Genomic DNA, 26,357 nt, shown 5'->3' with positions numbered 1-26,357 from the left:
TGGATCATTTATCAGCAGCAGACTCTCGTACAGAATTCTACTAAGCATTGGAATAAAAACATAAGAAGCTATTGGTTTCTAATGCCTACAGCTGGAGTAAATCCCACAGGAAATGGGGTCTCAATATTTTTGTTCATGCAACATTTTATCAAAGGGGTATTCCCACGATGACAAGATTCTTAAAGGAAACCTACCATTTCAAATGGTAGGGGTAAGCTGTAAATACTGAGCACCAGCTCAGGGTGAGCTGGTGCCGGTGCTTACTTTCGTTAGTGTTATTAACCACTGTATTGCGGTTTTAACACTTTTTTGTAAAGTTTATAGCTGTAGCTGCTTCGGCGCTGCGTGCGCGCGCCTACATAGGAAATGCCGGAGACGTTGCGCGCGCAAGGTCACGCGCAGCACCGAAGCAGCTTCTGCTATAAACTTTAAAAAGTGTTAAAACCGTGATACTGTGGTTAATAACACTAATGAAAGTAAGCACCGGCACCAGCTCACCCTGAGCTGGTGCTCGGTATTTACAGCTTACCCCTGCCATTTGATATGGTAGGTTTCCTTTAAATATACTCAGGATATTCAAAATACAGCCTTTCAACAGATAAATTGTAAACACCAGAACTGACAGGTTGGAATTTATTGTCCCTGGATTGGACCGTAAACTCCTGGCTATGGTTGGAATCTTAACACTAATAGCTTCTCTTGTCTGCACACTGCAGTTCTCTCTACCTCCTGCCACTCCCTCACTGCATTGCAAGACCAGCTCAGGCACTTCCTGCGGACAAGCAGCAGAGTGCCGAGACTGTACAAGCTACAGACAAGATAAGCTTTTTATACGAAGGAAGTTGGGGCATAGCAGTGCTGACCATCTTATTGATTAGGTGAGGCAGCACAGCCGAGTGTTAGTGTGTAACATCCATCTCATGACTCTCCTCTTTTTCTGTGTGTCAGATACTAGTAGACTGTTCAGAAGCTAAATAAAAGTGTAGATAAACCTAAACCCTAATAATTACAGGTGTTAACCCTGTAAATGCTTCCGGCAAAGCTGTTGGGGGCATTTAAATCCTGGCGCCTGGCAGCTTTGGCGCTGCCATCTCTTTAACCTGGTTGCTGCCCCCTGTGAGGTCATCGGGGGGGGGGGGATTGGTTGCCATGACAGCCTCTGGTCTTATGGGGCTGTCTGGTTTTAACATTTTCATTACAATGTGCAACTTGTAATGAATGATGTGGTAAATCCCTATATACTGGCATACAGTAGTAGTTTATGATGAATCTGACAACCTTGGGCTAAAGTGAAAATCTTAAAAGTAAAAAAATAAATAAAAAACCTAATTCAAATTCCCCTTTCCCTAGAATTCATAAACATGTAAAAATCATGTTGTGTATCGCCACGTGCCAAAATGTCCAATCAAAATATATTAACTATAGAAAGGAAAAGTCCACAGTGTCCGATGTAATGAAAAAGGTGATGAACCTTTATTCACACAGGCATAAAAAAAACTGCAACGTTTCGATTCACCAAAAATCTTTGTCAAGCACTTGCCATTTAAAAAAAAAAAAATCTATAGAAAGTTATCAAAAGGCCCTACAGTCCTAAAAATAGTATAATTGCAAACGTCATCAAAAGTGGTAAACAATGACCCCACACACAGCTCCGTACACTGAGGTATTAAAATGTTATTAGCGCCAGACAGGGCCGGCGCCAGCACCTGGCAAACCCGGGCAAGTGCCGGGGCCTCAGCTGCTGGGAGGGCCCACTCGTGGCCAAAACCCCGTCTCAAGCAGCCTGGCCATGCCGGGTGCTGGCGCCGTAAAGCGGCGCTCAGTGTGCTGCAGGGCGCTTTGTCTCTGCATGGCCGTGGTCACAAGTTCCGCGGTCACGGTCACTTGTGACAGTGGGCTGAAGCGCTGTGAGGCTGCCGGAAGGAGAAAGACAGAGGGGGGAGCTCCGGACCTGAGCAGAAGACTGAGGTAAGTATTATTCTTTTATTTTTAATGGTCACATTTGCTAGTGTAGGGGCTGTTGGTAATGAATGGGGAGGAGGAGGGCTGTATATAATCCATGTGGGGAAGGTGGCTTCACATAATGTGAAATCTGAAGAGGGGGCTGCATTTAATGTATTGGGGGCGAGGAGGGGGCGGCATTTAATGTATTGGGGGCGAGGAGGGGGCTGCATGTAATGTATTAGGGGCGAGGAGGGGGGGGGGGGCTGGGCTGTATATAATGAATCCATGCCGTTACGCGAGTTAACTGCAAAGGGGCCCACTAAAACCTGGAGCCGGCCCTGGCAAAATGAAGAATTTTTTTGTACAGGAGTTTTTCATTTTTGTAAATGTGTGAGAACATAAAACCTTTACAAATTTGGTATCCCCGTGATGGCACCGACTCAAAGAATAAAGTAGAAGTTTCATTTGGGGCGCACAGTGAAAGCCGTAAAATCCAAGCCCACAAGAATACTGCGCAAATATGGGGGTTTTTTCACTGTTAAATGGTCACTGAAGTGCAGTTTGTTACACAGAAAACAAGCTCTCACACAGCTCTTTACATGGAAAAATAATTTATAGATTTTTTGAAGGTGGGGAGTAAAAAAATGTAAATGGAAAAGGGTCTTTGCGTTAAGGGGTTAAATTACAGATTAGAAATGAAGTAGACAGGAGGAACCATCAGATCTACTTTTGATGGTAGTTCCTCATAGTAGGTTTCCTAATAAAAAGCTTTATTTATATAGAAGCAGCAAATTTTGTAGTGCTTTACAGATTAAAGAACAGAACTTGTAATTTATCATTCTATATAACTAGCATTCTAATTCAGTATAACCTTCTATTCCAAGGTCCTCCACCGACCAACCTCTTCCAGCCTCCGCGGCGTCCTGGCTTGGGAACCCTAGGAAAGCCAATTAGGCTCCTGGCCAACCATTTCCAGGTACAGATACCAAAAATTGATGTCTACCATTATGATGTGGACATTAAACCTGAGAAAAGACCGAGAAGAGTGAACAGGTAATATCTTTAGACTTATTCTTAGATTTATTCTTCTGTCAGCCACTCCTTAATTCTTGTGCTACAGCTAACCATTCTGCCCACATGTAGGGAGGTGGTCGATACAATGGTCCGTCACTTTAAGATGCAGATTTTTGGAGACCGTCAGCCGGGATATGATGGAAAAAGAAATATGTACACGGCGCATCCATTGCCTATTGGCAGAGACAGGGTGATTAGTTTTGTTTCTTAGTTTTGTTACTTAAATCATTACTGAATGTCTGTGCACATCATCTGAACTATAAATAATTTATTAACTCCTCTCTATAGGTTGATCTTGAAGTGACCCTTCCAGGTGAGGGCAAAGACCAGACTTTTAAAGTGACTATTCAGTGGGTTTCAGTTGTGAGCCTGCAGCTTCTCTTGGAGGCTTTGGCTGGACATTTGAGTGAGGTTCCTGAAGACTCTGTGCAAGCTCTTGATGTCATCACCCGTCACTTGCCATCAATGAGGTATTTAAATTAAAGCATAACCTTAAAAGTTACTGACAAAAATAGTGTTATCACAGGCTCTCTCCAGATGTGCCAACAATTCCAATGATACCCGTTTAATGCTGCTGGCTTCTTCCTAGCCTGAGATTCTGGTGTGTATATATAAATTTAGTTTCAGGTTCAGCTAATTCTGATGTGGTTGGGCACTTCCTGTTTGTGATATCAGCTCATCCCATTGAAGCCAGAAGAGGACAGCATGTTTGTAATTGGCCAGCCTGAAGTATGTGATGCGTCTCATGCTTGTGACATCACAGGCTCTACAGACCATCTCAACAAGCCTCCTTTTGTCTCTAGCTGTACTATACGATTTCCCATGGCAATCAGAAAGCTTGGCAAATTGAGATTTACGGTTGTACTTTAACCCATCCAACCCAAAATACGTTATTAAAACTACTACAGTTAAAAATGCCCTGATCCTTAAATGGTTCCTTTCCATTGCTGTAATAGTAAAAAAAAAAAAATCAGTTTGTAGACTTGTATACAACTCTCCTGCATAGCATATTTTAACTTGTATTGCGCTGCCTCCTTGTTTCTGATTGATCGGTCTTACTGCTAGGACATGCTACTGTGTGGAACATTGAGAGTTCTGTTACATCATTGAGCACTTAAAGGGATATTCTCGTCTCAGGATTCACATTTGTTTCATTAATATGCGATATATATACATTTCTTCAATTAGATTTTGTGAATATTGTCCCTTAGAAACAAGACTGACTCTTTGGATACAGCCACCTCTGCTGGAGAGATTGCACAAAGAAACAAAGTGTGTTTGTATATGAAATGTCCAGGAGTTACTACATGTCCCACAACCATCCTGTGGTAATGATCACTGAATCCAGGAGGTCGGGCAGGACTCGATAGCGCATGTCTGGCCATTGCTTCCAAAATGCGAGGTGGTCGTAACTGAGGAAGCTATCTTGTTTCTAAGGGACAACATGACAACATTTTATGAGAAATTGTCTTCACACAGGAACATTTTTTTTTAATAACATCCAATTGAAGAAATTTTTACATGGGGCAAGAGAATTAAATGTAAATGCCCAGATGGGAATACCCTTTTAATATCATGTCACCTTAGTTCATGTTACACTTGCAACCTCTACCACCATGTATGTATTTGATCACATTAAATCACAGCTTGCTTCTATGGAGGATGGTGAGAAGTAGAAGTCCATGGAAGCATGCTCTGATTTCATACTATCAGATACATTTGCAACAACCATCTCATGTATGCAACTGGGTAAAGAACATTAGATGATATCACCCTGGTCACATGACTTTCTGAGAAGAGGCATTGAACATGGGTAGGAGTAAATGGCAGTGGCCGACCGAGCAGTTTACACCCCCTCTGATTCCAGGTAATATAAGATAAAGTTAGGGATGTAAGGGAAACTTTTTTTTTTTGCTAAGTGTCAGGTTCCATCAGAGCACTATTAAAGGGGTTATCAGAGTTTACTAATTATTTAGGGCCAAGCTGGGGCGGGCCATTTAAAAATAATCATGTAATTACCTCCTCTGGCACTGCTGATGTCCCGCGCCCCCGGATCCCGCGCCGGAGGAGGAAAGTACACATTTATTATTTTTAAATAGCCCGCCCCAGTCAGACCCTAAATTATTAGTAAATTTGGATAACCCCCTTTAACGATCACTAGCTTTCTTTGTGTAAATGTGGTGACAGGTTCTCTTTAAGAATTAATCTTAAGGTTGTAATACTTCTATTTAATCTGATTAGTATGTCACTTTAATTTTTTTTTTTTTATAATTCACCGCAGGTATACCCCTGTTGGGCGTTCATTCTTTTCACCCCCTGAAGGTTACTATCATCCACTTGGTGGGGGTCGTGAAGTTTGGTTTGGTTTTCACCAGTCTGTGCGCCCTGCGATGTGGAACATGATGCTTAATATTGACGGTTAGTAGGCAATGCTTGGCTTTCACTGCACCTTAAAGTGCAACAGAACCTGCCAAATACAGGTGTGAACTTATCTTATAACTAGGCGGCTTCCTGCCACTTTGGTGTGACTTGTGTGTGAGCAAATGCTGACATGTATACCTGGCTTAAAACCTTACTGTAAAGGGGGCCGGTGCATATTGGGGCGGGGGGATGTGTGATGCTAATGCTAAATGCAACGCTAGCGCAATGTGTGACCACAGCCTCAGGGCGCATTCACATGTTGCATTTTGAAGCACATTACAACATCTGAGGAGAGGTAATTTGCCTTATTACATTACAACTTAAGCTTTAAAACGCAATGTGTGAACATCTGCGGACAAGATGACTTTCATACTTAAAATATGTGGCTTTAATTTTTGCATTTTTCCTCATGGACTTCTCAGTTAACTGATGATAGATGTCCTTTAATTATCTATATTTGTGAATTATCCTCCTGTTGAGCAGGGTGAAGCTACTTCTTGTTCAGAGTTTAGATTTCTGAACGGTAGCTGGAAAAACTGTGGTGTGTTAATATTTGCATTTGATGTCAGGTGTCATTCATTAATTTTAAAACCTAGACCTATTTCTATTTTTTAGTTTCTGCAACTGCTTTTTATCGTGCTCAGCCAGTCATCGAATTCATGTGTGAAGTCCTTGATGTTCAGAACATCAATGAGCAAACCAAACCTCTGACAGACTCCCAGCGTGTGAAATTCACCAAAGAAATAAGAGGTCAATTGCATATTTTTTTGCTCCTCCCTTTCCTTCTCATTTATATCTGTAGTTAGTGTTTTAATGTTGAATGCCTGCTCTTTAGGTCTAAAAGTGGAAGTTACACATTGCGGTCAGATGAAGAGGAAATACAGGGTCTGTAATGTTACCAGGAGACCAGCAAGTCATCAGACGTAAGGCTTTTTGTATATATACTTTCCACTAAACACATTGCCAATAGAATTAACTATGGTGTTGAAGTCAAATTGAAAGAAACATATATAGGAGTTTGTATGTAGAATTAGATTTATTTATGTAATAATAATGGAAACTTCCAGTCTGTGTTCTAATGAATCGTAATGTAATTGTGATAAGCATCTCCTCTTCTTATCAAAAGTCCTACAGTCTTCATGACCACTAGTTAAAAAAAATAAAAAATAATAATAATAATACAATGAATACAGATTAAGGACTCCTACACTGGGCCATGTGCCGAAAAAGGCCTTGAATCGGAAAGTTTTGGCAGGGTTGAGACTGGTGGGTGTTGTGAGTTGGTGTCCCGGACCGTGCGTTGTAGACTTTTATTGGGGTAGTGAGCTAGCCCCGATTTTGTGTGGCTAGATAATGGCCCCCATATTTAGTACTGTGTGTGAGGCCTTAAGGAACATGAACCATGTAACTATAAATTTAGCATAATCTTTTATATGGCCTATTACATAATCAAACAATTCTTTCATATCTCAACCTATTTTCTGTGGGGGTTTTTTTTGCCCAAGTTTATTGGGAAGGCTGCCATCTTTTCTAGGCTTTTCTCTGTTTACAGTGTTTTAGTGATACAACAGCCTCATGCCATAGGTAGCCATGGGAGCCAGCGCACAATATACATACTGAAATACAGAAGTACCTCAGTGTGTTGTGGAGGAGGAACTTTGGGAGGAGGAAGGGAGGGCAGTTTTCTAATACAATTTACAAAACATATTTGTGTAAAAGAGTGGGCCAAGTGCCTACTGCTCCTTTGTTAAATGTGCAGAAGTTACACAATGCTATAAGCATGTGACAAAATAACATCTAATACTGATACAGTACCGGTGACCCAATGATGGTGCTCTATTCTTTGTGTGTAGAGTCCATAAAATCCAAACTTTATAGAAATAAATTGAGTGGCACTCACCAGAGCTCTGTTATTTTGTTGTTAGCGGGCAGGCAAGCAAAACCACGACAGCTGTTTCACGCTCTCAGCGCTTCATCTGGTCTGTTTGCATAAAAAGGAAGTGACTATGCTTTAAGGTGGGTGGGTAGGTGCTCCGTTAGGAGTACCTTTCTATTGGTCATTCTTTTATATCCTATTGGATAATGCTTGTGTCAATCACCAGCTTTCATTTACTAGATTGTGTACAACTGTGTTAACTAGTCCACTTTTGATGCTGTGTAGGTCAAAACTTACCTCCCATCAAAGGCTGTGAGGGGGTGAATCATCGGAGATCTGCCCATTTCTCCCAGTGGATCAGTCATGCGCACTAAGGCACCGCTCTCTCTACAGGAGGAAGGCGGATTCTGGATGTAAACACACCCCTTAGCAAGGCGTGAGGTGTGACGTGTACGATGCATCTTCCGAACGGACACGGTTTTAGTAGTAATAATATTTAGATACTTTTTAACCAATAAATAGCCACCAATATACTAGATACGTTAATGTTCTTAGAAAGGTTGTGTGTAGCGCTGCGAGCTAATCTTGTTTCAGCACTCGCAGTGTGAACAGTGGAACACGGAATTGCAAAACGCATCACTTCCGAACGTTCCATATTCATTGTGTCTCAACATATTTACAGGAAGTATTTTTTTGGATTTGGATCTGAATACTTTAGTTTCTGAACATGATATTGAAAATAAAAAATGACATAAATACCAAAGTATTCAGATCCAAAAAATATGAGCTGTTTACTGTAAATATGTTGCAACAAAATGAATATGGAACATTCAGAAGTGAACACAATTCCGTGTTCCACTGTTCACACTGCGAGTGCTGAAACAAGATTAGCTTGCAGAGCTACACACAACCTTTTTAAGTACACTGACGTATCTAATATATTGGTGGCTTTGTTGGTTAAAAAGCATCTGTTACTACTAAAACATTGTGGGCGCGTTCACACGTTCCACTAGCGTCGCATTCGCAATGCGACGCTAGCGCACAGGGGGTGGGGCTTGGGCATGCGCATATGCGTTTCTCGGGAAAAGCATATGTGATTGGCCCGAGCCCGGCCCCTGTGCGCTAGCATCTAGTTATGAACGCGCCCTGTCCGTTCGGAAAATGCATCGCGCACGTCACAACTCACACCATGCTAAGGGGTGTGTTTACATCCAGAATCCGCCTTCCTCCTGTGGAGAGAGCAGTGCCTTAGTGCGCATTACTGATCCACTGGGAGAAATGGGCGGATCCCAAATGTTTCACCCACCCTACACAGCCTTTGACGGGAGGTAAGTTTTGACCTATGGGTGATGTCACACATTCAGTTTGTCAGATGCAGTTTTTGAAGACAAAAACGGGTGTGGATCATAATGGGTGAGACAAATAATTGAAAGGTACTGCTCCTCCTCCTACTTTTACTCCATTCCTGGTTTTGGCATCAAAAAACTGACATATGAAAAACTGAACGTGCGACATCACCCTACACAGCATCAAAAGTGGACTAGTTAACAGTTGTACACAATCTAGTAAATGAAAGCTGGTGATTGACACAAGCATTATCCAATAGGATACAAAATAAAGACCAATAGAAAGGTACTCCTAACGGAGCACCTACCCACCCAGCTTAAAGCATAGTCACTTCCTTTTCATGTAAACAGACCAGTTGAAGCGCCGAGACACTGAAACAGCTGTCGTGGTTTAGCTTGTGTGATGTCCTGCACTCCACCCCTCCCTCCCGCTAACAACAAAATGTCAGCGCTCTGGTGAGTGCCATTCAATTTCTTTCTACAAAGTTTAAAATTACAAAATATATTACAAAAGGGTTTCTTCCAATATAATACTATATACTAAAATGTGTTTAACTTGGTTGCACATAATGTCTAACACAATATTTAATATATTTTTTTTTCTTGTAGTTTTCCCTTGCAGTTAGAGAATGGCCAGGCAATGGAGTGTACAGTGGCCCAATACTTCAAGCAGAAATACAGTTTGCAATTGAAATATCCCCATTTACCTTGTTTGCAAGTGGGCCAGGAGCAGAAACACACATATTTACCCCTTGAGGTAAGTATGTATATTGAAAATAGAAAACCATGAAAGAATTTAACATTTTTCTCCCTTTTTTCCTTAAATCAATGTGCATCTTGTTTATAAAACAAATTCTCGCGCTGATTTGGTTAATTTTCGGCAGGTCTGTAACATTGTGGCTGGACAGAGATGCATCAAAAAGCTGACTGACAATCAGACCTCCACTATGATCAAAGCAACAGCCAGGTCTGCACCTGACAGACAGGAAGAGATCAGCCGGCTGGTGAGTGTTCCTAGGGAGTGGACAGTTTGAACTTTGCTGATGAAGCCGTAGGCAAGCTGGGCCTTGTGTAGCCATGCATGTAAGCTGCTTCATGGGTGAAAAGTTTTTAACATGTCTCTATTGGTAAAATTGTTAGATTCTTTACTAAATTAAGGGAAAAAGTTGACAAAGATGTTAACATTAAAAAAAGTTTAATGTCGATGGTTCAAGTTTGCAATCCTCCTTTTATAAAAATTATTGCACCGCTAGGTTTTGTTTTTTTTGTATTATAGTTAAAAAGTTTAGTTATGCTTCAATAACTTTATTTTATATTGTAATGTTTCTGTTGTATATTTCTTGACTTTATACAACTTAGAATCCAGAGTACTTACAGGTTCTGCTGATGGTTGGGCTGTCAACAGACTGCATCAGGAACTACCATCATCTGTCCATATATGACGTTTCTACATCTCTCTGGGGTTACCCTGACACAAGGTCTTAATGGGATGGGATGATTTATAGGTGTTTTCTAGCACTAAAAACTAGGAAAACCGAGTACAAGCCGAGGGTGGGAAATACATTGATCACAGCCTCCCAGTATATACTCTTTCAGCCCCTGTAGTATATAGCCAGCCATCTTCTTTTAGTATATAGCCTGCCAGCTCTATGTACTATATAAAAACTAAGTGATCATCTTTACAACGCTGCGGGCAGGTCCTCTTCTTGCTTCAGGTCACCGATGGGTCTGTGCACATGGACCTGCCACTCTTGACTTGAGTATAAGAAGAGTTTGTTTTTCAGCACATTTTTTTTTGTGCTTAAAAACTTGTATCTTGGACCTTTCCTGCTGGAATGCAAAAAGAAAATTGGAACCAGGACCCTTTAGGACAAAGTGTCAGAATACAAAATTGATGCAGTTATGTTTTGGCAATGTTTCTGTGAGCAGTGGGTGGTAGAAGCAGTGCTGGTGAGTTTAAAACTGTTCTTAGTCTGCTGTTGGGTTCATTTATTTTTGTGTTTGTGTGTGCATCCATATAAATTGTAATGTAGATATAATTTTATTTCTGCAGGTGAAGAGCAATAGCATGGTGGGTGGACCGGACCCATATCTGAAAGAATTTGGCATAGTTGTGCATAATGAAATGACGGAGCTCACCGGGAGGGTGCTTCCAGCTCCCATGCTTCAGTATGGTGGCCGGGTAAGTGGTTTCATTCACAATTTCTGTTCCAGTTTCATCCATACTTGGGTACCTAGTACGCAGAAATAAAAGTAATTAAAGGAAATCTCCCACCAGGATGAAAACTTGTAAACAAAACACACTTACATGCAGATGTGTCCCCCCTCTGCTAGTATCTGCTTTTCTTTTAGCTTCTTATGCCATGGTTTTTACAAAAAGGGTTTAAAATTAAGTAAATTAACCTGAGGGGCTCCAGCTAGTGCATAAGAAAGAAGCTAAAAGGTCATGCCAAAGGGGAGACGCACTTCAATGTTAGTCTGCTTGGTTTACAAGACTTCCTTCTGGTGGTAGATCTTAATCTCCATTGATCAACGTTTTGATTATTTATTTATTTAATTTATTTTTTGTAAAGGGAACACCAGGTCACTTGAACAGTATTTTACAAATTAAATAAAATATGTCAACATATATATCCTTTTATTTTGCAAAAAAACCTGATCGGAATTAGAGAACAGCAAAGACTGTAGCACACAGAAATAGTTTAACTACTGTAAATTTTCTGAAGGTTACAACAGTCACCAATCTGGAAGTGTACAGGCCTTTGCTTTGAATGACTTCAGCACCTCTGTGGCCACAGGAAATCTCTCGTTTCTCAAGCTACTTTGGTGTGATTTTGGTCCACTTTCTTATAGGGTTTAGATCAGGACTCAGGGCTGGCCATTTAATGGTTTCAATGTTTGTTTCAAGGAACTGTTTTACCTGTTTTTGTAAGACAGGGGGCATTGTCTTGCATGAAAATTTGTAGCCTATTGTGTTGAAGGAACCCTGGTGTTGAAGGTTCTGATACTCTTGCATTAAAGGGGTATTCTCATCTGGGCATTCACATTTAATTAAATTCATTTGCCATATGCAAACATTTCTTCAATTGGATGTTATTTAAAAAAAATGTTCCTGTGTGAAGATAATTTCTCATAAATGTAGTCATGTAGTCCCTTAGAAATGAGATGGCTTCCCCGGATACGACCACGTCACACTCTGGCAGCGCTGGCCAGACATGCGCTAATGAGCTCTGCCTGACCACCTGGATTCAGCGATTATTACCACAGGGCGGCTGTAGGACATGCAATAACTCCCAGACATTTAATATTCAGAAACTTTTTGTTTCTTTGTGCAATCTCTCCAGCAGACGTGGCCGTAACTAAGGACACAGTCTTGTTTCTAAGGGATCATATGACTACATTTATGATAAATTATCTTCACACAGGAACATTTTTTTAATAACATCTAATTGAAGAAATGTTTATATATGGCAGATTAATGAAATTGAAAGTGAATGCCCAGATGAGAATACCCCTTTAACTCTGCGATATGGCTGAATTAAAGGTCGATCTACTGATGCAAAAAGCATTTCCACTTTCATAGGACTTCTCCATAACAATTCTCCACCAACCTTTCTCTGGTTCCTTCACACAGTTTGGGTTCAGTCTTTCCTCAGTTTGTTGGCTTATGTTTCCCATCAAACCCAAATATATTACACTTGCTTTTATTACAAATATGAACTGAGGACCACTTCTCCTCTCTCCACCCAACATACTACTCATCAAAGTGGAGTCTAGCTGTTTGGCTCTTTCTGCTAATGATTAATCAATGCAGAGTGGTCTTTAAGTCCAAATGCTCTTAAACCTAAAGACACTGTATGACGAGACAGATCCTTGCCCTATTCAGCGATGAACTGGTGAGCAATTCCAGCTGCTGTGTTGAGACAATTACTCATGGAGATTCTCAGTACTATCCTTTCCTCTATTGCACTTTTCTCTTATGAGTGATCAACTTTCTTTGAAAACTTAGATGAGCTCTGTTGTAAAGTTGCAATATTCTAAAAATCAGACTTGGAATGACCGACTTATTTTGCTGTGGCTGTTTGGAGAGTTGAACCTTTTCATACAGCTTCTTGGCATACTGAATGCAAGTGTTTATCAGAACCTTGGTTTCTTCTTTGCATTCATCACTCAATTCATTCAGGGCAGTGCCGTGTCACACAGCAAAGTAGGCAAAGCAGTACCTTGAAACAGAAGTAACTATAGGAGTCTTATTATAAACCCAATGGAAAAACCTCTGGGAAATTCCTTGTTACTAACTTGCCTTATCTAAACCTGCAGCAGTTTAGTTGTGTTTTGAAACATTTGATCTATAATAATAGGTTATGATTCCTATAAATTGTTTAAAGACGACCTGTCACCTAAATTTTTTGCACTAGGAGCTGCTTACTAAAGTAAGCTCCTAGTGCTTGATCAAACGCCGCAGCTTTAGTGATAGCATTACCGGAAACCTCCGGTAACTCTATCAAACACTGCGGCAGGGTACAGTGTAATTGTCGGACAGCTCGCAAAGCTGTCTGACGTATTCATGAGGGGGCGGGCATGGGGTGTGGCTAGACGCCTAGCATGCGGCAGTCACTGCCGGCCTACCGAGGGAGCGGAGCGGTCCGGGGAAGAGGCAGCGCCTCAGACCGCCCCCCTCAATGATTACATTGTACCCCGCCGCAGTGTTTGGGGTTTCTGGTAACGCTATCCTTCTAACACTGCAGCGTTTGATCAAGCCCTAGGAGCTTCTTACTTTAGTAGGCAGCTCCTAGTGCCGAAAATTTAGGTGACAGGTCCTCTTTCAAATCTGTTCCATTAGCTATTTAAGTACATGTATATGTACCATTGCCTCGTCAACTTTTCTCTGTTCTTAACATGCTGCCCTCTGCAAACATATACATTTCCCTCTCATTGTTCCAGACCGACCACATGGCATCTCACACAGTGTCAATCTTTTCACTAACCCACAGAGAGGGGGTGGGGGAAGTGTGAGTCATACTCGTGCTACTGCAACCCCAACTATTCTTCATTGCTCACAAATGTAATAAAAGAATCATGCTGAATCGCCTGATCATTAACTGATCATCAGGCACTTGTGCAACATATGTAAGAGTGGCCATCTGCTTTAAGGTTTTGTGTCTGAGAGCTTTGCCTACTAGAAGCAACCTTCAATGAGGGTCCAATGTCCACCAGTCCGATGTATATGACCTATAACCCCTCTAAAATCTGTTTTTTCTACAAGGCTTGAGAGGAAAATCTTTCTTGCACTATTTACAAACTTGTTTTGTCATTTAACTTTTTTTTCAGAACAAAACTGTGGCTACTCCAAACCAGGGTGTATGGGACATGAGAGGGAAGCAGTTCTATGCTGGCATTGAAATCAAAGTTTGGGCCGTTGCTTGTTTTGCACCTCAGAAACAATGCAGAGAGGATTTGTTAAAGTGAGTGTGATAAATAAATATTAAATTAGTGATGTCCCCTGAAAAGCTCAACGCCTGGCTGTAATAATAATCTATGCTGTAGACTTGTGAATCAAGCACAGCACGGTAGGGAGTAGTAGTTTTAGAGCCAGCCAGTGAATACTTCCCCAGCAGCTTAGCTTACCACTGTATCTGTATACACGTCACTCCGCTTGGGAAATTAGTGCATAAGTAGGGTACCACCCGCTGCCGCGATACCCACTACACTGTATACCCAAACAGAGCCACACAGTGGCCTATATCTCTTTATCTTGTCACTCCTTTTATTTGCTCTCCAGCAGTCAGTTTTCTGAGGAAGGTCAATAATTGACCAAAACTTAGTGGATTGTATTTATTTGAATGGAATAAAATAATTGTCGAATTTGATCAACATAGTGTCGCGTTATCTGGCTTACCTCCGTGTTCCTACACAGAGATTCAACAGATAATCTACTCAAAAGCGAAGTACCTACTGTTGAATGTAAAAATTGTAACATGAAATGAACATACAATTCAAATACATATTTTCTAAACAGGAGCTTCACAGACCAGCTAAGAAAGATATCAAAAGATGCTGGGATGCCCATCCAGGGTCAGCCATGCTTCTGTAAATACGCGCAGGGCGCGGACAGTGTGGAGCCGATGTTCAAACATTTAAAACTCACATATGTTGGTCTCCAGCTTATTGTGGTTATCCTTCCTGGAAAGACGCCAGTATATGGTAAGTGAATAAAGTCTTAGTCATTTTACAATCTATTTATAAGGGGGGGGAGAAGAGGCTGTAGCACTTGGTAGTAGTGGCTTGCAATCTGCTGCTTAACTTCCATTGGCTCAATAGTAAGTTAGAACTATAAAGTTGTAAGTCGCTGTAAAAAAAAAAAAAAGTTTTAAATTATATATACAAGATTTATTTGAACCCTTTAGTGATGGCCTCTATAGCTCCTGACAGTTGTCTTTTGGCCTTTCAATGTTCTCTGGATCTGTCACGATAAGGCACAGAACAGGCTGTTCACTATGAAGTTAAATTGGATGAGTTTACCAGTTTGAATTTGGACAACACTGAACATTTGTTGTCCATGTTGTAACTTATAACAGTTAAAGCCTTTATTACTGGGACTTTCTCTAACCCCTTAACAACCTGGCCCTTGTTTTTTCATTTCTATTTTTCACTCATTGCCATCAAAAATCGAATGCTTTTTTATTTTTACACGTAAAGAGCTACGTGAGGGCTTGTTTTCTCTGTAACAAATTGCACTTCATAGTGATGGTATTTAACTACGGCGCAGTTCGGGTGCATGAAGAGGGCTCACAAGTTGAGTCATCTCCATAGCCAGTAAGTCTTTGCTGCATATTGCAGCAAACACTTTCTGGTAACACCCGCGATCAATGCTAGCACCGTTCGTGGGTGTAATCCCATCCATCGCTGCTGGCTTCATCAAAAAAATGGCGTCGCCCATGCTTTGTGAAGATCATCACTCCCCGTGACGTCATTGGGGGTTTGGAAATCGGTTGCCATGACAGCCTTGGGTCTTCCGAATCCTTGAGCTTTCGTTTTCACCCATTCATTACAATGTGTGATTTTCAAATTGTAACACCGTAAATTAGGAGGAAAATCTCCATATAATGCCATACTGTAAAATGGCAGAATATGGTAGGATCAATCAGACAACCTTGAGTTAAAGTACCCTAGGGCAGTGGTGGCGAACCTATGGCACGGGTGCCAGAGGTGGCACTCAGAGCCCTTTTTGTGGGCACCCGGGCCATCACCCCAGCACACCAGACAGGACTCAAAGAATCTTCCTGCATTTCCAAGCAACTTAAAAGATGCTGCTTTCAGCCATATATTAAAGTGATACTTACTTTGCTATTTGGGAATGTGGGAAGAAGGAGAATGATTAGACAGGGCCTAATTATCTTTGGAGCATTTCCTACTGGCCCCACGATTCTCTGTGTACAGAGGAACACTGGGAAGAAGCTAAAATGATGCAAATTTCCCATCTTGTTCTCAGGAGGCCAATATGATCAAACATTGTTGAGGAACAGGGAGCAATAAATTACTGCTTTTTAGTTTGGTTGGCACCTTGAAAAAAATAAGGGGGGTTTTCGGATGCACTTGGGCACTTGGCGGCTAAAAGGTTCGCCATCACTGCCCTAGGGGGTCTGAAAAATAGTAAAAATAAAGTTGGAAAAACTAAAGAAAAAATAAATAAATAAATCAATCCCCCCCTTCCATAGAAGTCATATACCGTATATACTCGTGTATAAGCCGAGTTTTTCAGCACAAAAAATGTGCAGAAAAATGTCCCCTCGGCTTATACACGAGTCTTACCAAAAAAAAAATTACCCACTTAAAAAAATAAACTTAAATACTCTCCCTCCGATGTCGGCACGGCTTACGCGGCCGCTGCTGACGTCACAGTATGCGCGGCCACGTTTTCTTCGTGGCCGCGCATACTATGACGTCAGCAGCAGCCGCGTCATAGTATGCGCCTGCTAGAAGAAAACATGGCCGCGTCCATGCCGGAAGAGTGAAGAGGAGCCGCGGAGAAGAAAGAAGACAGGATGCACTGACATCGGGGACATTGGTAAGCCGCGCTGACATCGGAGGGTGAGTATTTAAGTTTATTTTTTTAAGGGCCGTGGGAGCAGGCTGTATACTACCGGGGGGCGGGCAGGCTGTATACTACCGGGGGGCGGGCAGGCTTTATACTACCGGGAGGGGGGTTGACCAATGCATTTCCCACCCTCTGCTTATACTCGAGTCAGTAGTTTTTCCCAGTTTTTGGTGGTAAAATTAGGGGTCTCGGCTTATACTCGGGTCGGCTTATACTCAAGTATATACGGTAAATAGAAAACGGTAAAAATTATACACATTAGGTATTGCCTTGTCTGAAGATGCCCGATCAAAATATAATAATGGTTTTTCACTGCAGTTAACCCCGTAACAGAAAATAGTGGCCAAATTCAAAAATGGCACTTTTTTACCATTTCAAAAAATATTAAATAAGTGATCAAAAGATTGTACAGTCCTAAAAATAGTAGCATTAAAAACGTCATCAAAAGTAGCAAAAATGACATCACCCACAACTCCGTACACTTATGTAAATGTAAGAAACCATTCTAAAAGCTACCGTATATACCGGCATATAAGACGACTTTTGAAGACAGAAAAATCTTCTGTCTTCTCTGGGGTCGTCTTATACGCCGGCGGTCGGGTCCCGGTGCATGGAGAGGGCTCACTGGCTGAGCCCTCTCCATAGCCGGTAAGTCTTTGCTGCATATTGCAGCAAAGGCTTACCGGTAACACCCGCAATCGGTGCTAGCACCGATCGCGGGTGTTTGCACAGCGATGGCTGCCGGCAGCCTGAAAAAGACATCGGGGCGCATACTCTCCCTCCGTTGGCCCCCGATGTCCGCGCGGCTCGTCTTCAGTCTTCCGCGCCGTCTTCTTTCTTCTGCTGGGCACCGCTATGCCTTTCCCCGGGGCGGCGCCTAGTATGACGTCAGCAGCGGCGCGTCATACTAGGCGCCTGCCGGGGAAGATCAATGGCGGCGCCCGGCAGAAGAAAGAAGACGGCGCGGAACACTGAAGACGAGCCGCGCGGACATCAAGGCCACCGGAGGGCGAGTATATAAGTTTTTTTTTTTTATTTTTTTTTTATTTTTTTTTTATTTTTTATGCTGTGCTGTATACTACTGGGGGCTGTGCTGTAATGGTAATGTTGTTGTTGTATGGCTTATGTTTATGAGCAACAGTTTTCCTGCTATATACCTGCATGTCATAAGAATTTACATTAAAAAAAGGACCATGTTAAATTCAAATCTGTTTTTTTAAAAATTTTTACTGGTGTTTTGTATGCGTTGGAAAAGGGGTAGTCTTATACGGCGAATATATCTTAAACTCTATATTTTAAACAGGAAAGTAGGGGGGTCGTCTTATACGCCGGAATATACGGTATATAAATTTGTTATCCCTGATTGCACAGACCCAAAGAACAAAGTAAACATGTAATTTGGGGAGCACAGTGAAAGCTGTAAAATCCAAGCCCACAAAAAAATGTTGGAAATGCGTTTTTTTTTCACCATTTTCACTGCATTTAATTTTTTTTTTTTCCCCAGTACACGGCATGGAATATTAAATACTGTTAATATGAAGTGCAATTTGTTACACAAAAAACAAGCTGACACACAGCTCTTTACATGTAAAAATAAGAGTTATAAGTGCCGTTTTCAGTGTGCGCCCCAAATGACACGCTGCTTTATTCTTTGGGTCGATGCAATCATGGGGATACCAAATTTGTATAGGTTTTATAATTTTGTCATACATTTACAAAAATCCTTCTGTACCAATATTTATTTATTTTGCCATCTTCTGGCACTAATAATTTTTTCATACTATGGTTCATGGAGATGTGGGTGGTGTCATTTTTGCGACTTTTGATGACGTTTTCAATGCTATTATTTTTTATGACTGTACAACCTTTTGATCACTTTTTATAGAATTTTTTGTTTTTCAAAATGGCAAAAAGTACAATTTTCGACTTCGGGCGCTATATTCCGTTATGGGGTTAAACGCAGTGAAAAAATGTTATTATATTTTGATATTGACGCGGGAATACCTAATTTATTTTTTTTTTTTTTTTACTGTTTGTTTCTATTTATGACTTCTAGGAAAAGGAGGGTTTGAAATTTTAGGTTTTTTAATTTATTTACTTTTTTACTATTTTTCAGAACCCTAGGTTGTCTTATCAATCCTACCACATACTGCCATACTAGCATGGCAGTATATGGGGATTTTCCATCGCATTCATTACAAAATGGAAATTGAGACAGCCCCGGAAGACCTGAGGCTGTCATGGCAACTGATCGCCGCCTCCCAGTGATGTCACGGGAAGCGACAATCTTAAACCAAGATGGTGGCGGGATAGCACAGATTGTGGGTGTTACTGGCAAGTTACTGATAAGTGTTTGCTGCAATATGCAGCAAAAACTTACGGGCTATGGAGAGTGCCCGGCCCGTGAAACCCTGTTAAGGGTTAATCACCAATGACAGTGGTCTTGTGACTAGTATAAGGCTCGGTTCACTTTGTGTTTTCTGTCTAAGCTAAACGTATACATTGATTCCTCCGTCTGGCAACTAACTGTTCTGTCCACCAGAAAAAAAATCAGGATGGAAAAATGTAGCAAGCTACGTCTTTTCATCCTGCAGCCTCTGGTTGAGTGACGTAGGAGGCAATTCATGGTTATGGGGAATGGATGCAGCGTATTGCATCTCTCCTCACACGGCAGGAGGGAGGAACCATGTTAGGATAGTGACATCACTGGAGGAATACCCTGTTTGTAGGCTGCTGGCGATGTACACTCCTCCCTCCCCACATTCAGGCATACAGTGCCATAAGTCACGATCCTCCTGACGTGTCCTTACAGCGTATGACACAAAACATCATGTAAACGCAGCCTTAGTGTTGCCCTGGGTGTATGTGTGTGTGTATATATATATATATATATATATGTATATATATGTATGTGTATATATGTATATATGTGTATATATGTATGTGTATATATATGTGTATGTGTGTATATATGTGTGTATATATGTATATATGTGTATATATGTATATATGTGTATATATGTATATATGTGTATATATGTATATATATATATATGTGTATATGTATGTATGTGTATATGTATGTATGTGTATATGTATATATGTGTATATGTATATTATATATTTTTTTTTTTTTTTACTTTTTTTTCCCGTAGCATGTGAGACTTTTTAACTTGATGGTAGACATGTCCTACTAAGGAAGTTCTTGAACGTTATTACTCCGGACTTCTTTTATTATAATGCTTTGTGCTGTTATTGTGGAAATATAGTTCATAAAAATTGTACTAATTAGCCTAGGGCGCTCTTGGTAAGTCACTGAAACACATTTGGGCAGATTTATCAAGCTGTCTGAGTCAGAATATTTCTAGTTGCCCATGGCAACCAATCACAGCTCAGCTTTCACTTTACCAGTGCTCATGAATATTTTAAAGGGGAGCTGTGATTGGTTGCCATGGGCAACTACAAATATTCTGACTTTCAGAAAGCTTGATAAATCTGCCCAATTGTCTTTAATTTACTCGCTCCCCCTGTTACGATAAGTCCTGGCCGTCCATAGTGTGTAGAGCAGGTGCCTGGCAGAACCAGCCGGGACTTGAATCACAATGGGTGCAGTGAATAAACTTAAAGACTTGGTGAGACCAAAGAACCTGCAAATGTAAAAAATTTCCACTTTATTCAAAATAACACATACAGTATATGTACACCACTTTCAGAAGAGATTCCTGAAAGTCGGAAGTATAGGGGGAACAAAACAATGTCCCAGATGGATATGGGACTGACACAAAGAACCTATGGCCCCCCCTACCCTATTAATGCCTCAGGAATTGTGCCGAAAAAGGTATATCAGAAAATGTATTATGTCCAAAAGTAGGACTAGTATTGGGAGGCAGTGGACCTATATACTATAATGACAGTACAATAAACCGGAGGTACCATCCGGTATTAATAGACAAAGTCAGAAAACAAAATCAAAAGGCAGGCCACACTTACCTAAAGGCATTGTACAAATGGTACAGAGGCAGTCAGAGGGAGGGCCAACAGGAACACCCCCGGGGACCTAGCCAGATATAGTTATAATAAAAGTCAGAACTTCTTAAGACACGTCTACCATCAGTATTATTGATGGTAGACCTGTCCTTTTAATGAGACTGCATTGGATGGTTATACAGGGTTTTTTTTTCATACATTAAATCTTATTTTCTTCTCGTGGCAGCTGAAGTGAAGAGAGTAGGCGATACACTCCTTGGCATGGCCACTCAGTGTGTGCAGGTTAAAAATGTAGTGAAGACGTCTCCACAGACACTGTCCAACTTATGCCTGAAGATCAATGCTAAGCTTGGTGGCATAAACAATGTTCTGGTCCCACATCAAAGGTAATAAAGCCCTGCCCAGCAAATGGTTGGCCACTTTTGTAGTAAATGTTTGAAAAATATCATACTGTTGTTTTGTTTTGTGCCTAATGTGTTTAAATCGGATAAACAAGATCATAACTGCTTACTATGCAGATTCTGAACCGTAGCTAGAATATTGTACAGCCTATCTCGCTGTGTGCTTAGCAAATGTTCAGCAATGTTGCAGTAGTGAATGCAGCAAGGTAAAGCAGAGAATATTGCCCTACTGGTAGAATGTGTGTCCTATGGGCATTTAGGTTTCTGCATTCTGTTACTTGTTCATGTAGGCAGCCTTGAACTGAAATGACATCCTATAAATCTTTCATAGGATTACTACAACAGAAGACTTCTGATTACATATTCCAGTACATCATAAAATGTATAGCATTTTGCTCAGTGAGGATAACGTCCTTGCCATTTCTTGCTGGTTTGGTTAGTTTTTGGTGTATAAGATCTCAGAAGCTGTGGCTAAATTCACAATTATAAAGGAAACACAGTGTACAAGATGAAACCTAACTAGAAAACTCTGTAAATAAATTTTTATGTCTTTTAAAGTGTCTGTAAAGGAATCTTTTAAAACTGGTATTTGTATTTGCAGGCCCTCTGTGTTTCAGCAGCCAGTTATATTTCTGGGTGCTGATGTGACTCACCCCCCTGCTGGTGATGGTAAGAAACCCTCTATTGCTGCTGTAGTGGGCAGCATGGATGGTCATCCTAGCCGCTATTGTGCTACGGTGCGTGTGCAGACATCTCGACAAGACACAACCCAAGAACTTTTGTATAGTCAGGAAGTCATCCAAGACCTTAGCAACATGGTGCGTGAGCTTCTCATTCAGTTTTATAAGTCAACTCGATTCAAGCCCACGCGTATTATCTATTACCGCGGTGGAGTGTCTGAAGGGCAAATGAAACAGGTGGGTCTTAAATATTTTATTTTCTTTAATTAATGTTTATGTATTGGTAGTCCGATTTCAAATATATATTTACAGACAGACCCCTCTGACCTTTGGTGAAGCTCTCTGGATGCTTTACTATAGTCCCAGACTGCAATGATCAGCTGCAAGGAGTGTGTAATGAAGCTTTATTGATAATCCTTGGTCCCATTACAGCAAGAAATGTTTAAACTCCAATTGTCACTGGGGCCAAAAATTTTTTTTGTCTGTATCTACAATTATAAAATATACAGTTTCGACTTGCATACAAATTCAACTTAAGAACAAACCTCTGGACCCTATCTTGTACGTAACCCGGGGACTGCCTGTATGTGTGTGTGTGTATATATATATATATATATATATATATATATATATATATATATATATATATATAATATATATCTATCTATCTCTATCTGTATCTGACATTAGAGACTTTGATGGATAACGGAAGAAGCATTTGTCACTTCAGATTCATTCCTCCCTCTGCTTTCTACACTGCTCACACTCTGAATTCATTGTGTTAGCAATCTTACAGGGACTTTTATTTTGGTGAGAGATCATGTTCCATTCTGCTTTAAAGAAAATCTACCATCAAAATCAAGCATGATAAAGCAGGGACACTTACTCATAGATCCCAGCTCTAGGACTTTTGTAATCTTTTTATATCTATTCATGGCCTCCTTCCTTGTAAAATAAACTATTACAATTTGTTAATGAGCTTAAATGACTCAAGGGGCCCTTACCAGCACATTTGTGCAGTAGCTTCCAAAGAGTGTTAGTGTGCAGGAGCACATCTCACCCCATCTTCTGCTCCCTTGGCACTGTCCTCCTGGTGAGGCTCAGGTTATGGTTCCCAGAGACCTTGCAGCTCATTATCATAATTATAAAGCTTGATTTTGTGTATAATTTCTATCAATCTGCATTTTTCAAATTGCTTTGAAGTATTAACTTCATAAATTAAAGCATATATAAGTCTCTAAAGTTTCTAAAACTCTTGTAGGTGGCCTGGCCAGAGCTCATGGCTATACGGAAAGCCTGCATAAGTCTGGAAGAGGATTACAGACCTGGAATTACTTACATAGTTGTCCAAAAGCGTCATCACACAAGACTTTTTTGTGCTGACAAAACTGAAAGGGTATGTTTGCAGAAAAAAACAAAACTTCTAAAAATGATCACATTATAAGAAAACAAGCTGTTGCATAATGGTAGAAGAGTTTAATGAGTGGCTTATTCCTTTACAAGTATTTTACCATTCTCAATACCTGTGCACAATATGTTTTTAGAATTAATGATGTAATCTGTTTTCTACAACACTTGTGTTTTTCTAAAATATTTTTTTTATATTCTTAGGTGGGAAAAAGTGGAAATGTACCAGCAGGGACTACGGTTGACAGCACCATTACACATCCATCAGAGTTTGACTTCTATCTCTGTAGCCATGCTGGTATTCAGGTATTCAGTGGTCACATTTATGCTCTTTGGCTGTCAATGTGAAAGTTGTGAAAGTCTATTAACATGGTTAATATGCGTTCTTTTAGGGAACCAGTCGCCCATCCCATTACCAAGTTCTGTGGGATGATAACTGCTTCACTGCTGATGAGTTGCAGCTCTTAACATACCAACTTTGTCACACATATGTTCGATGTACTCGCTCAGTCTCCATCCCTGCTCCTGCATACTACGCTCGCTTGGTTGCATTTAGAGCAAGGTACCATCTTGTGGACAAAGATCATGACAGGTGAGTAAGCATCTTATTAGGTGACTCTACTTGTCTCTGTTCTGTTCTGTGCCATTTGCTGAATGAGAAACCTAATTTTCTCTGACTTTTTTCATGGATACGTGAAAAGGTATATGACCCTCACGTGGTTGCTGTCATTGCATTACTTTTTTGCTAAACCGAAGTCTTTTTAAAGATCAGAAAAGAAGATCCATGAATAATTGTTGTTGACTACAGAGAACAATCAGAAAACTTAGTCCTACTCATTAGAGAGAGGATATTAAAGGGGTTGGCCACTTTTGTATAAGTGTGGGAACAGTATATTAGGTCATCTTCCAATATACATCTGTTAACTGTTCTGCTCCTCTTTCTTGATATGTAAAGTGAAGCCTCCTGTTTTTATTATTCCTGACCATAAAATGGCTGCAAATGGAGGGTCATGTGATCTTCTGTATCTGTCCATCAACAATCGTCCTGCCAGTACAAGCGGCCCCCTACTTAAGGACACCTGACTTACAGACAACCCATAGTTACAGACAGACCCCTCTGAAGCTCTCTATTGCAGTCTGGGACTATAGTAAAGCATTCAATCAGCTGTAAGGTGTCTGTAATGAAGCTTTATTGATAATCCTTGGTGCCACTACAGCAAGAAATGTTTAAACTCCAATTGTCACTGGGGCCTAAATTTTTTTTGTCGGGATCTACAATTCTAAAATATACAGTTTCGACTTGCATACAAATTCTTAAGAACAAACCTCCGGACCCTATCTTGTACGTAACCCGGGGACTGCCTGTACCTTGATCTTATATTTATGAATGTGATTTAATTTTTTTGTTTTAAAAATTTTCTTTTATATTTCTTTTCAGGCCGCCTAGGGTACTTTAACCCTAGTTTGTCTGATCTTACCATATACTGCTGAACTACAAATGGCAATAAATGGGGATTTCATAGATCTGTTACAATGTGCCACTGGCACAAATTCTCAGAAACTATACAGCCTCGGGATCTGAAAAAAAAACGGCGGCACCCACACACGGCTGGCTTTTGACTATAGCAGTCAAAAGTTTAACACCCATGATCATTGCTTGCACCAATCGCTGGTGTTACCGGTGGGTGAGCCTGTGAGCCCCCTCTATTCACCTGCAGCTTATTCACTTAGACATCACACGTGATTAAGGGGTTACCAAATGTATATTTGTACATTGCCTAATATCCTGACAAAAAACTTTAGGTGAAATGGGTATTCCCACAAAGATGCGTTTCTTAAACCTACTCAGGATAACAAAATAACACATTCTCTTATTCAGTCAAACCTGTCTCTATCAGTCCTGGTGTACACAATTTCAGTTGCACCTAGACAGCACCCTGTAACTTCTGACTTGGGGTCGGGGAAGCCATCTTGGATTTCTGTGTGACGGCCCTAAAGCAGAGTTTCTCTCTCTCTGCTCCCTGCAGTCCAGGACAGAGCTCGCTGACTAATACAAACACTGACTTCCTGCTGGCAGCAGCTGCATGAGGAGAACAGATAAGTTGTTTATCTGGGGAGGAAGGCACAGCAGATGTAGTGTGTTGTGGAATAGCAGGGATGTAGGAGAGCTGACTGTCATTGTGTGCAATAGGCATCTAGTGGATCTTCTAATCTCTGATCGGTCTCGTCTCATTCTTTCTATGTGTCTGATACTAGTGAATGTTCAGAAGGTAAATGTGTGTATAATCATGTACCCTCATAATCTAACCACCTAGTCGGCTCACAAAACTAGATGGGTCATTGTCTGCTTAGAGAGTCCTCGCCCACACTCTGGAATTTTACACTGACCATCACTAAGTGATAAAACAGCAGTAAAACTGCTTGAAATTTGAGTATGTTCTTTCATGTGAAAGAAATGACCTTATACTTGAAATGGATGTCAGCATTTTTTGGAGGGGGGCTGTATGTATTTGATATTATATAATTGGAAGACATCTGACACTAACTTGGAACTATAACATGTTATCTTTCACAGATTGATTAATCTGTTTGCAATAGAATTATCTCTGCCGCATGTATTAAGTGTTTTAGACAAGTTTAAGGAACTTGTAGGGTGCGTTCACAACTGGTAACTTCTGTGTTTTCAAACGCCCTAGGACAGCTGACAAGAAGAGACCTGCCTTATTACATTGGCGTTAACAATGCGCTTACACAACACATGCGTTAACAAATGCATGTGTTAACAGTATGGTAATTAGGCAAATCTTCTTTTCTCAAATCTTGTGATGCGTTTGAAACCTCATGCATTAACCCCACACGTGAACACACCCTTGGGGGGTGAATTGGCTACCAGTCAGTTCTATGCCAAAAATATTGCTAATGCGTCCGAATTTTGGTACAGATTTCTGGTATAAACTAAGCCAACTAATGCGAGGTGCATAGTATGACTAAGACTGTCTTCTACTATGCCAAATTTATCATCCAGCATCAGTCCCTGCAATAAATCTGGTGCAGCATAAGACTGTCTCTTCTAACTATGCACCTTATTAACACCTTTGATAAATCAATCTCATTGTCAAGTTC

The 26,357-nt window shown here is 40.8% G+C and overlaps 1 protein-coding gene across 2 annotated transcripts in view; it reads left to right on the top strand.

Moving 5' to 3' along the window:
- Nucleotides 1–26,357, top strand: part of LOC140118659 (protein argonaute-4) — a 57,738-nt gene that overhangs the window by 25,469 nt on the left and 5,912 nt on the right. For both annotated transcript variants that reach the window (XM_072136836.1, XM_072136835.1), the window contains exons 2-17: nt 2,829–2,997; nt 3,088–3,208; nt 3,307–3,488; nt 5,300–5,436; nt 6,055–6,189; nt 6,275–6,362; nt 9,271–9,418; nt 9,546–9,665; nt 10,715–10,843; nt 13,993–14,126; nt 14,681–14,865; nt 20,973–21,132; nt 21,749–22,064; nt 23,089–23,223; nt 23,439–23,540; nt 23,627–23,826. In XM_072136836.1, coding sequence (XP_071992937.1) covers nt 2,829–2,997; nt 3,088–3,208; nt 3,307–3,488; nt 5,300–5,436; nt 6,055–6,189; nt 6,275–6,362; nt 9,271–9,418; nt 9,546–9,665; nt 10,715–10,843; nt 13,993–14,126; nt 14,681–14,865; nt 20,973–21,132; nt 21,749–22,064; nt 23,089–23,223; nt 23,439–23,540; nt 23,627–23,826 — 2,461 coding nt within the window. The remainder of the gene's footprint in view (nt 1–2,828; nt 2,998–3,087; nt 3,209–3,306; nt 3,489–5,299; nt 5,437–6,054; nt 6,190–6,274; nt 6,363–9,270; nt 9,419–9,545; nt 9,666–10,714; nt 10,844–13,992; nt 14,127–14,680; nt 14,866–20,972; nt 21,133–21,748; nt 22,065–23,088; nt 23,224–23,438; nt 23,541–23,626; nt 23,827–26,357) is intronic.

This window comes from Engystomops pustulosus, chromosome 2 (genome assembly GCF_040894005.1).
Source record: "Engystomops pustulosus chromosome 2, aEngPut4.maternal, whole genome shotgun sequence".
Lineage (NCBI taxonomy): Eukaryota > Metazoa > Chordata > Amphibia > Anura > Leptodactylidae > Engystomops > Engystomops pustulosus.
This window is presented reverse-complemented; position numbering and strand designations above follow the sequence as displayed.